The sequence below is a fragment of the Balaenoptera borealis genome (genome assembly GCF_965194805.1).
Source record: "Balaenoptera borealis genome assembly, chromosome: 17".
Lineage (NCBI taxonomy): Eukaryota > Metazoa > Chordata > Mammalia > Artiodactyla > Balaenopteridae > Balaenoptera > Balaenoptera borealis.
The window spans coordinates 36,335,151-36,347,395 of NC_138876.1; the positions used below are offsets into that span (position 1 = coordinate 36,335,151).

The following is a 12,245-nucleotide window of genomic DNA, read 5'->3' on the forward strand; positions in this document are numbered from 1 at the left end:
AAAGATCAATAAAACTAAAAGTTGGTTCTTTGAGAAGATAAACAAAATTGATAAGCCATTAGCCAGACTCATCAAGAAAAAGAGGGAGAGGACTCAAATCAATAAAATCAGAAATGAAAAAGGAGAAGTTACAACAGACACTGCAGAAATACAAAGCATCCTAAGAGACTACTACAAGCAACTTTATGCCAATAAAATGGACAACCTGGAAGAAATGGACAAATTCTTAGAAAGGTATAACCTTCCAAGACTGAACCAGGAAGAAATAGAAAATATGAACAGACCAATCACAAGTAATGAAATTGAAACTGTGATTAAAAATCTTCCAACAAACAAAAGTCCAGGACCAGATGGCTTCACAGGTGAATTCTATCAAACATTTAGAGAAGAGCTAACACCCATCCTTCTCAAACTCTTCCAAAAAATTGCAGAGGAAGGAACACTCCCAAACTCATTCTATGAGGCCACCATCACCCTGATACCAAAACCAGACAAAGACACTACAAAAAAAGAAAATTACAGACCAATATCACTGATGAATATAGATGCAAAAATCCTCAACAAAATACTAGCAAACAGAATCCAACAACACATTAAAAGGATCATACACCACGATCAAGTGGGATTTATCCCAGGGATGCAAGGATTCTTCAATATACGCAAATCAATCAATGTGATACACCATATTAACAAATTGAAGAATAAAAACCATATGATCATCTCAATAGATGCAGAAAAAGCTTTTGACAAAATTCAACACCCATTTCTGATAAAAACTCTCCAGAAAGTGGGCATAGAGGGAACCTACCTCAACATAATAAAGGCCATATATGACAAACCCACAGCAAACATCATTCTCAATGGTGAAAAACTGAAAGCATTTCCTCTAAGATCAGGAACGAGACAAGGATGTCCACTCTCACCACTAATATTCAACATAGTTCTGGAAGTCCTAGCCACGGCAATCAGAGAAGAAAAAGAAATAAAAGGAATACAAATTGGAAAAGAAGAAGTAAAACTGTCACTGTTTGCGGATGACATGATACTATACATAGAGAATCCTAAAACTGCCACCAGAAAACTGCTAGAGCTAATTAATGAATATGGTAAAGTTGCAGGATACAAAATTAATGCACAGAAATCTCTTGCATTCCTATACACTAATGATGAAAAATCTGAAAGAGAAATTATGGAAACACTCCCATTTACCATTGCAACAAAAAGAATAAAATACCTAGGAATAAACCTACCTAGCGAGACAAAAGACCTGTATGCAGAAAACTATAAGACACTGATGAAAGAAATTAAAGATGATACCAACAGATGGAGAGATATACCATGTTCTTGGATTGGAAGAATCAACATTGTGAAAATGAGTATACTACCCAAAGCAATCTACAGATTCAATGCAATCCCTATCAAATTACCAATGGCATTTTTTACGGAGCTAGAACAAATCATCTTAAAATTTGTATGGAGACACAAAAGACCCCGAATAGGCAAAGCAGTCTTGAGGCAAAAAAATGGAGCTGGAGGAATCAGACTCCCTGACTTCAGACTATACTACAAAGCTACAGTAATCAAGACAATATGGTACTGGCACAAAAACAGAAACATAGATCAATGGAACAAGATAGAAAGCCCAGAGATTAACCCATGCACCTATGGTCAACTAATCTATGACAAAGGAGGCAAAGATATACAATGGAGAAAAGACAGTCTCTTCAATAAGTGGTGCTGGGAAAACTGGACAGCTACATGTAAAAGAATGAAATTAGAATACTCCCTAACACCATACACAAAAATAAACTCAAAATGGATTAGAGACCTAAATATAAGACTGGACACTATAAAACTCTTAGAGGAAAACGTAGGAAGAACACTCTTTGACATCAATCACAGCAAGATCTTTTTTGATCCACCTCCTAGAGTAATGGAAATAAAAACAAAAATAAACAAGTGGGACCTAATGAAACTTCAAAGCTTTTGCACAGCAAAGGAAACCATAAACAAGACGAAAAGACAACCCTCAGAATGGGAGAAAATATTTGCAAATGAATCAACGGACAAAGGATTAATCTCCAAAATATATAAACAGCTCATTCAGCTCAATATCAAAGAAACAAACACCCCAATCCAAAAATGGGCAGAAGACCTAAATAGACATTTCTCCAAAGAAGATATACAGACGGCCACGAAGCACATGAAAAGATGCTCAACATCACTAATTATTAGAGAAATGCAAATCAAAACTACAATGAGGTATCACCTCACTCCTGTTAGAATGGGCATCATCAGAAAATCTACAAACAACAAATGCTGGAGAGGGTGTGGTGAAAAGGGAACCCTCTTGCACTGTTGGTGGGAATGTAAATTGATACAGCCACTATGGAGAACAATATGGAGGTTCCTTAAAAAACTAAAAATAGAATTACCATATGACCCAGCAATCCCACTACTGGGCATATACCCAGAGAAAACCGTAATTCCAAAAGACACATGCACCCGAATGTTCATTGCAGCACTATTTACAATAGCCAGGTCATGGAAGCAACCTAAATGCCCATCAACAGACGAATGGATAAAGAAGATGTGGTACATATATACAATGGAATATTACTCAGCCATAAAAAGGAACGAAATTGAGTCATTTGTTGAGACGTGGATGGATCTAGAGACTGTCATACAGAGTGAAGTAAGTCAGAAAGAGAAAAACAAATATCGTATATTAATGCCTGTATGCGGAACCTAGAAAAATGGTACAGAAGAGCCAGTTTGCAGGGCAGAAGTTGAGACACAGATGTAGAGAATGGACATATGGACACCAAGGGGGGAAAACTGCGGTGGGGTGGGGATGGTGGTGTGCTGAATTGGGCGATTGGGATTGACATGTATACACTGATGTGTATAAAACTGATGCCTAATAAGAACCTGCAGTATAAAAAAACAAACAAAACAACTAATACTAAACTTTCATTGGGTTATTTGTATGGAAATATGTTAATATAAATGTTTCAGACATTACATGAAATTTCTAAAAATCATATTTGTAAAAAAAAAAAAAAAAAAAAAAAGAAATCTCTTGAATTCCTATACACTAATGATGAAAAATCTGAAAGAGAAATTAAGTAAACACTCCCATTTACCATTGCAACAAAAAGAATAAAATACCTAGGAGTAATCCTATGTAAGGAGACAAAGACCTGTATGCAGAAAACTATAAGACATTGAGGAAAGAAATTAAAGATGATAGAAACAGATGGAGAGATATACCATGTTCTTGGATTGGAAGAACCAACATTGTGAAGATGACTATACTACCCAAACAATCTACAGATTCAATGCAATCCTTATCAAACTACCAATGGCATTTTTCACAGAACTAGAACAAAAAAGTTCACAATTTGTATGGAAACACAAAAGTCCCCGAATAGCCAAAGCAATTTTGAGAAAGAAAAACGGAGCTGGAGAAATCAGGCTCCTTGACTTCAGACTTTACTACAAAGCTACAGTAATCAAGACAGTATGGTACTGGCACTAAAACAGAAATATAGATCAATGGAACAGGATGGAAAGCCCAGAGATAAACCCAAGCACATATGGTCACCTTATCTTTGATGAAGGAAGCAAGAATATACAATGGAGAAAAGACAGCTTCTTCAATAAGTGGTACTGGGAACACTGGACACCTAAGTGTAAAAGAATATTAGAACACTCCCTAACACCATACACAAAAATAAACTCAAAATGGATTGAAGACCTAAATGTAGGGCCAGACACTATAAAACTCTTAGAGGAAAACATAGGCAGAACACTCTATGATATAAATCACACCAAGATCCTTTTTGACCCACCTCCTAGAGAAATGGAAATAAAACCAAAAATAAACAAGTGGGACCTAATGAAACTTAAAAGCTTTTGCACAGCAAAGGAAACCATGAACAAGATGAAAAGACAACCCTCAGAATGGGAGGAAACATTTGCAAACCAAGCAACTGACAAAGAATTAATCTCCAAAATATACAAGCAGCTCACGCAGCTCAATATCAAAAAAAAAAAACCAACCCAATCCAAAACTGGGCAGAAGGCCTAAATCAACATTTCTCCAAAGAAGATATACAGATTGCCAACAAACACATGACAGGATGGTCAACATCACTAATCATTAGAGAAATGCAAATCAGAACTACAATGAGATATCACCTCACATCAGGCAGAATGGCCATTATCAAAAAATCTACAAACAATAAATGCTGGAGAAGGTGTGGAGAATAGGGAACCCTCTTGCACTGTTGGTGGGAATGTAAATTGATACAGCCACTATGGAGAACAGTATGGAGGTTCCTTAAAAAACTAAAAATAGAACTACCATACAACGCAGCAGTCCCACTACTGGGCATATACCCTGAGAAAACCATAATTCAAAAAGAGTCATGTACCACAATGTTCATTGCAGCACTATTTACAATAGCCAGGACATGGAAGCAACCTAAGTGTCCATCGACAAATAAATGGATAAAGAAGATGTGGCACATATATACAATGGAATATTGCTCAGCCATAAAAAGAAACGAAATTGAGTTATTTGCAGTGAGTTGGATGGACCGAGAGACTGTCATACAGAGGGAAGTAAGTCAGAATGAGAAATACAAATACCATATGTTAACAAATATATATGGATTCTAAAAAAAAAAGAAAAGGAAAAAAATGGTTCTGAAGAACCTAGGGTCAGGACAGGAATAAAGACGCAGAAATAGAGAATGGACTTGAGGACATGGAGAGGGGGAAGGGTAAGCTGGGACGAAGTGAGAGAGTGGCATGTACATATATACACTACCAAATGTAAAATAGTTAGCTAGTGGGAAGCAGCTGCATAGCACAGGGATATTAGCTAGGTGCTTTGTGTCCCCCTAGAGGGGTGGGATAGGGAGGGTGGGAGGGAGACGCAAGTGGGAGGAGATATGGGGATATATGTATACATCTAGCTGATTCACTTTGTTATACAGCAGAAACTAACACACCATTGTAAAGCAATTATACTCCAATAAAGATGTTAAAAAATAAGTAAATAAAAATAAAACAAAACAAGAAACAACAAATAACAAGTTTTGGCAAGGATGTGGAGAAAATGTAACACTTGTACACTGTTGGTGGGAATGTAAATTGGTGTAACCACTATGGAAGACAGTACAGAGAGTCCTCAAAAACTTAAAACTAGAAGTACCATAAGATCCAGCAGTTCCACTACTGAGTATTTGTGAAGAAAACAAAAACACTGATTCTAAAAGATACATTCACCCCTATGTTCATTGCAAGACTATTTACAGTAGCCAAGATATGGAAGCAACCTAAGTGCCAATCAATATATGAATGGATAAAGAAGAAGTGGTACACACACACACACACACATACACACACACACACACACACACACACACCGGAATATTACTCAGCCATAAAAAAGAATGAAATCCTGCCATTTGTGATAACATGATGGACCTATAGGGTATTATGCTAAGTGAAATAAGTCAGAGATAGACAAATGAACAAACGGAACCAAACAGAAACCGAGTCTTAGACACAGATAACAAACAGGTGCCAGAGGGGAGGGTATTGGTAGGAGGAGAGAAATACGTAAGTGGTAGTGAGAGGTACAAACTTTCAGTTACAAAATAAATGAGTCAGAGGTATGAAATGTATAGTGTGGGAATATAGTCAATAATTATGTAATATCTTTATTGTGACAGATGACAACTAGACTTATCATGGTGATCATTTTTAACGTATAGAAATATCGAATCACTGTGTTGTGCACCAGGAACTAGCGTGGTGTTGTAGGTCAATTATACTTCCAAAACAAACAAACTCATAGAAAAAGAGATCAGATTTGTGGCTACCAGAGGTGGAGAGTGGAGGGAGGGTGAATTAGATGAACGTAATCTAAAGTACAAATTTTCAGTTATAAGATAAATAAGTACTAAGTAGGTAATGTACAACATGATAAAAATAATGAACACTGCTGTATGTTACAAATGAAAGCTGTTAAGAGAGTAAATCCTAAGACTTCTCATCATAAGGAAAAAATTCTTTTTTCTATTTCTTTAATGTTATGTCTATGTGAGATGATAGGTGTTTTCCAAACCTCTTGTGATCATTTCATGATGTGTGTAAGTCAAATCATTATTGTTGTACACCTTTAACTTAAACAGTGCTATATGTCAATTACATCTCAATAAAAATAGAAGAAAAATTAAATTATTAAAAATTTAGGTCAAGGCTATAGAAAAATCCCTTTACTTCATCATAAATATATCTACATAAATGTAGATCCATAATAATTTTTGGTACCCAGTTAAAAGTTTAAATCAGTAAGTTCTGTTTGTGAAAATTCATATAAATTTTTGAAATGTGCATGTTACTTTATATGTGTTCTTCTAGAGTAAACGGTTTAAATGAGGGAGCTGATACTATCTTACCTTCAGTTTATTTCCTGGGGCAAATATTTCCAAAATTAATTTTGAAAATTGTTTTTTTAGCCAACCTGGTGCTACTCAAAGTACATAGAAGCCTTAGAACAGGAAAGGATTCTTCTTAAAATTCAAGAAGAACTAGAAACAAAGTTGTTTGCAGGTAATTTTTGCTTTTTGCTTACAGGGTTGCTTTGTTATCTTCTATTACAGATTAATATTAACGGACTTTGTTAATGATTACTTCACTGTTTCCCTTATTTCTCTTATTTTTGTGCAGCCACACCATCTTTTACAAATTTCAAGTCTGCTGCTTCCGCTATGTCTTTGAAAAAGACCATATCTTCCCACAACATCCACAGTGAGTTTCATGTGATAGTCTGTCTTCAGTTCTTTCTTCCTTATTGTTAGAACTCTACCTCTCACCTGGCCATCTGGAGAGGGTAGGAAGGGATGAGGACTGATTCCTTCCCAACTGCTCTGACCCCCAAGTTAGGAGAATTTCAGAGTGTGTGTGTGTTCCGTCTGTCTCTGTTTTTTTCTCCTCTGCTGAGGAGGAAAGACTATGACATATACCCAACACTACATTATACTTCCAGAGTGACAGCACTCATGGAAGTGTATACGCTGCTGCTGATAGGTACAAGATAAGTCATAGACTGAATTGATCAGTCCCATCCATGTCCCTCTGACTCACACACTAATGCACATGCACACCTGCACAGTGCACACATAAAACACACACACATAGACTTACACTGTCCAGTAGTAAATTGATGGCTAGGAGCACCTTGCCTCCCTTCTGAATGGCACAGTCTCCTGAATAGGAAGACCCCTGGGGAATGATAATTTATTCCTTCTGTCTACTCCTTATCTAGTCTTCTCTTCCACAAAGAACATTTATGGAAGAGTGGGCTCAGTATCCCAAGGTTTCCCAAGCTGAATTTTTCTAAGTTCCACTTTCCCAAGATGGGAATATAAGAAGGAACTGAAAATAAAGAACTGAAAATCAAGCTGGGGTCCTTCTCTCATACAGATACTGATGTGATTATACAGTTTTGATACTAGCGTTAGAGTTTAACAATGCCCTTACAAAGTAGTATACTAGTATAATGTAATGTGTGTAACCCATTGACCGAATACTTAAAGAACCCAGTAAAAGCCCCTTTTCTCTCATCTTCCGTCTTGTAGCTTAGATTTTTGTTTCTGAAAATCCTTAGTTTTCTGGTTCTTGGGAGGGTTTGACGAGCAGGCCTTTATGCTCTTAGCCTGCTCATCTCTTTTCTCTTCTGATTTATCCTACCCACTGTGCCCTCTGTCAGTTCCCCCACCCCTTAGACCAACCTCACAGTCCCTCCAACATTTAGGGTGTGCTGACACATTTGTTAACTTTTTTGATCCTTCTTACAACTCTGTGTACGTTTCTGTTTTTGTTGGTTGGGATTTAAATTTTCTCTAGCAGCTTATGTTTCAATCATTTCTTCTTCTTCTTTTTTTTTTTTTTTTGCAGGAATTCTTTAAACCAAATTTAACTAACATGGAAGCTCAAGTGAGTTTTTGACGGTCTGCTTTAGAGCAAGCCTATCATCTAAATAAAGTTTAGCTTGTTTTACTTCCACAGTTTGAAAACGAAGTCTCTTCTGTACACACGACATACAAGACTATAAAAAAAATTTTAACTTATTTAGGATAAAATGACTTCTATCTAGGTTAGAAGAATCAAAATGTTTTGCTTATCGCCCACGTTAAGGAACTATGTTTTGCTCCTCAAGTAGTCTTTCAACAAATATTCCTTGAGCACTCACTATACGGTTGACCCTTGCACGACACAGGTTTGAACTGCACAGATCCACTTATACGCAGATATTTTTCAATAGTAAACATTACATTACTACAAGATCTGTGGTTGGTTGAATCCACAGATGCAGAACTGCACATACAGAGGAACTGTGGATACAGGGGCCTACTATAAGTTATACACAGATTTTCAACTTTGTGAAGGGTTCAGTACCCCTACCCTCAGTGTTGTTCAAGGGTTAGCTGTACTTGGTTAGCAGATATATTCGGCAAGTGGTTAGGGGACTAATATTCCTAGCAATAAATTGACCCAAAACATAGAGGGAAGAGCCTTCCCCACCTTATCCCTATCCCTATCCCACTCTAAAGAAACCGTGTATTAAAGCAGTGGTTCTCAGACTTTAGTGTGCATAAGACTCACCGTAACATTTGCTAGCAATGCCGATTCCTGGGCTCACTCTCTGAGAGTCTGATTCAGTAGTTCTTGAGCAGAACCCAGGAATCTCCCTCTTTAATGGACATCCTAGTTGTCTTTGTGATACGGGCATTCCACAGACCACTCTTTGAGATAAACTGTTAGGGTAGCAAGAGAAGACCTTTAAAAGGCAAAAGCCCTCTTATTAACTGGAGTTACACTTATAGCAGAGAGAACCCAGACATACATCCTCCTATCCTCTTTCCTGGAGGGAAAGGAGAATCTGAAATAAATGATCTGGGAGGATGAACCTTCACCATCTGTTGGCCTCAGGACTCAGAAGCTCCAAGGACTGTGACCTGGCTTAGCAGGTTGGAAGCCTTAGACTTTCACCTTATTATGATCCCAGAAAGTATATTCAAAATAGGAACTACCATTCCTAATTCTCTAAAGAGTTAGACATTGTAAAGGGGGGAAGCATCAGGAGGCACACTTCAAAGATCATTTTTCTTCTAAAGCAGTGGTTTTTTGGACACTTTTTTTAAAGCATTGGAACCCTGTAGTTTCCTCTGCTCCCATACTCCTCTATACCCCATATTGGCCAAGAAGTTTGTATCTCTTTGCCATTCATTGCCCTTGTTTTTTTTTTTTTTAATTCCATTCCTTTTCTGCCTTCTTTTGATTTTAACTGAGCATTTTATGTGATTCCATTTTCTCTCTTAGCGTATCAGTAATACTTCTTTTTAAAATTTTCTTGTTGGTTGCCCTAGAGTTTGCAATATACATTTACAGCTAATAAAAATCCACTTTCAAATGATACTCTGCTGCTTCATGGGTAATACAAGTACGTTTTAACAGAATTTTCCAGTTTCTCCCTCCTGTCCCTTATCATATTGCTGTCAATGAATTCACCTATCCATAAGCTATAATCACTGAATGCATTATTGCTGTTATTATTTTGAGCAAACTGTTTTCTCCTAGGTCAATAAAGAATAAGAAAAATAAAAGGTATTATTTTACCTTCATTTATTCTCCTAGGTCAATAAAGAATAAGAAAAATAAAAGGTATTATTTTACCTTCATTTATTCCTTCTCTAATGGTCTTTCCGTCTTTGTGTAGATCTGAGTTTCTAACATACCATTTTCCTTCTCTCTGAAGAACTTCTTTTAAAATTTCTTTCAAGGAAGGTCTGTTGTTTGCCTTAGAACATCTTTATTTCTCCTTTACTTTTGAAGGATAATTTCACCAGATAAAGAATTCTAGGTTAGTGGGTTTTTTTCTTTCAACCCTTCAAATACTTCACTCTCTTCTTGCTTGCATGGTTTCTGAAGAGAAGGCAAATGCAATTCTTTTCTTATCCCTCGGCTTCTTTCAAGATTTTCTCTTCATATTTGATTTTCCACAATTCAAATGCGATATGTCTAGGTGTAGATTTTTTAGTATATGTCCTGCTTGTGATCGCTGAGCTTTCTGGATCAGTAGTTTCATGTCTGTCATAAATTTTGGAAAATTCTGTCATTATTACTTCAAATACTTCCTCTGTTCCTTTCTTTTTTTTCTTCCGCTATTTCTATTACATATATGTTGCACCTTTTGTAATTGTCCCATAGTTCTTGGATATTCTATTCTGTCTTTTTCATTGCTTTTTTCCTCTTTGCATTTCAGTTTTGGAATTTTCTACTGACCTCTTTTCAAGCTCACTGATTCTTCCCACAGCTGTATCTAGTCTATTGATGAACCCATCCAAGGCGTTCTTCATTTCTGTTTCAGTGTTTTCAATTACTAGCATTTCCTTTTGATTTTCTGTTTGAATTTCCATCTCTCTGCTTACATTATTCAGATGTTCTTACATATTGTTCACTTTTTTATTAGATCTGTTAGCATATTAATCATAGTCATTATAAATTTCTGGTCTGACAATTCCAAAATTTCTGCCATATCTGAGTCTGATTCTGATGCTTACTTTTTGTCTCTTCAGACTGTGTTTTTTTTGCCTTTTAGCATGCTTTGTAACATTTTGTTGAAAGTAACATATGATGCATCAGGTAAAAGGAACTGAGGCATATGGGCACTTAGTGTGTGAGGTTTTATGTTTTTCTGGCTAGGAGTTAGGCTGTATTTAATGTTTGCTATAGCTGTGGTGTTAATGGCTGAAATTTCTTCTATGTCCTTATTTTTTATCTCCTCTGTTGTTTTGGGTTTTCCTAGAGATTCCTTCATAGGGTCTGAGGCTTGCAGTTCTTTTATCTGTAATCCCTGTTATTATACAGGAGCACTATTAATGTGGTAGTAGAATGTGAGAGAAAAAGTGTTTTATAGTCCCCTGAGTGGATCTCAGTCCATTAGTGAGCCTGAGTTGGGTATTTCCCTTCTCCCATGTCAGTTAGGCTATGGAAAAACCACAGTCTGTTAGGCTGTGGCAGAATAGTTTCCCTTGAGGGCTGGCCTTGTTAGGAAGACCAGAGAACTCTGGGTGTATTCCAGTATGGTTCCTCCATCCTTCCCCGTACCAGAAGCAGGAGGGGATTTTTCTCTGATCTTTACAATGAGAACCTGGTGGAGCTCCTGTAAGTAAAATTCAAGAATGTGGTGGAGGGGCAGGGAGGAGGGTATGGAAGCTAAGGGCCCCCTTGGATTTCTAACTCTCAAGCTATTCTACACTGAGCCTTGAGAAATTCATCAATTACCATTTAAAGTTTTCCTACTGAGGAGATTGGTTCAAGATGGCAGAGTAGAAGGACGTGCTCTCACTCCCTCTTGCGAGAACATCAGAATCACAACTAACTGCTGAACAATCATCAACAGGAAGACACTGGAACTCACCGAAAAACATACCCCACATGCAAAGACAAAGGAGAAGCCACAATGAGATGGTAGGAGGGGTGCAATCACAATAAAATCAAATCCCATAACTGCAGGGTGGGTGACTTACAAACTGGAGAACACTTATACCACAGAAGTCCACCCACTGAAGTGAAGGTTCTGAGCCCCACCTCAGGCTTCTGAACCTGGGGGTCCAGCAATGGGAGGAGGAATTCCTAGAGAATCAGACTTTGAAGGCTAGCGGGATCTGATTGCAGGACTTTGACAGGACTGGGGGAAACAGAGACTCCACTCTTGGAGGACGCACACAAAGTAGTGTGCACATTGGGAGGCAGGGGATGGAGCAGTGACCCCAGGAGAGACTGATCCAGACCTACCTGCTAGTGTTGGAGCCTCTCCTGCAGAGGCGGGGGGTGGCTGTGCCTCACTGTGATGACAAGGACACTGGCAGCAGAAGCTCTGGGAAGTACTCCTTGGCACGAGCCCTCCCAGAGTCCACCATTAGCCCCACCAAAGAGCCCGGGTAGGCTCGTGGTGGGTCGCCTCAGGCCAAACCAACAAGGAGGGAACACATTCCCACCCATCAGCAGACAAGCGGATTAAAGTTTTACTGAGCTCTGCCCACCAGAGCAACAGCCAGCTCTACCCACCACCAGTCCCTCCCATCAGGAAACTTGCACAAGCCTCGTAGATAGCCTCATCTACCAGAGGGCAGACAGCAGAAGCAAGAAGAACTACAATC

General features: G+C 38.0%; 1 protein-coding gene across 2 annotated transcripts in view; it reads left to right on the forward strand.

Moving 5' to 3' along the window:
• The window catches only part of RGS22 (regulator of G protein signaling 22), a 174,975-nt gene extending 165,302 nt beyond the window's left edge, over nucleotides 1–9,673 (forward strand). The window contains exons 24-26 of one of the 2 annotated variants that reach the window (XM_082364231.1): nucleotides 6,537–6,630; nucleotides 6,748–6,828; nucleotides 7,978–9,673. In XM_082364231.1, coding sequence (XP_082220357.1) covers nucleotides 6,537–6,630; nucleotides 6,748–6,828; nucleotides 7,978–7,988 — 186 coding nt within the window. In that variant the 3' untranslated portion in view covers nucleotides 7,989–9,673. The remainder of the gene's footprint in view (nucleotides 1–6,536; nucleotides 6,631–6,747; nucleotides 6,829–7,977) is intronic. The other variant, XM_082364230.1, reaches the window with a different exon arrangement.
• The last annotated feature ends 2,572 nt before the right edge of the window (nucleotides 9,674–12,245 follow it).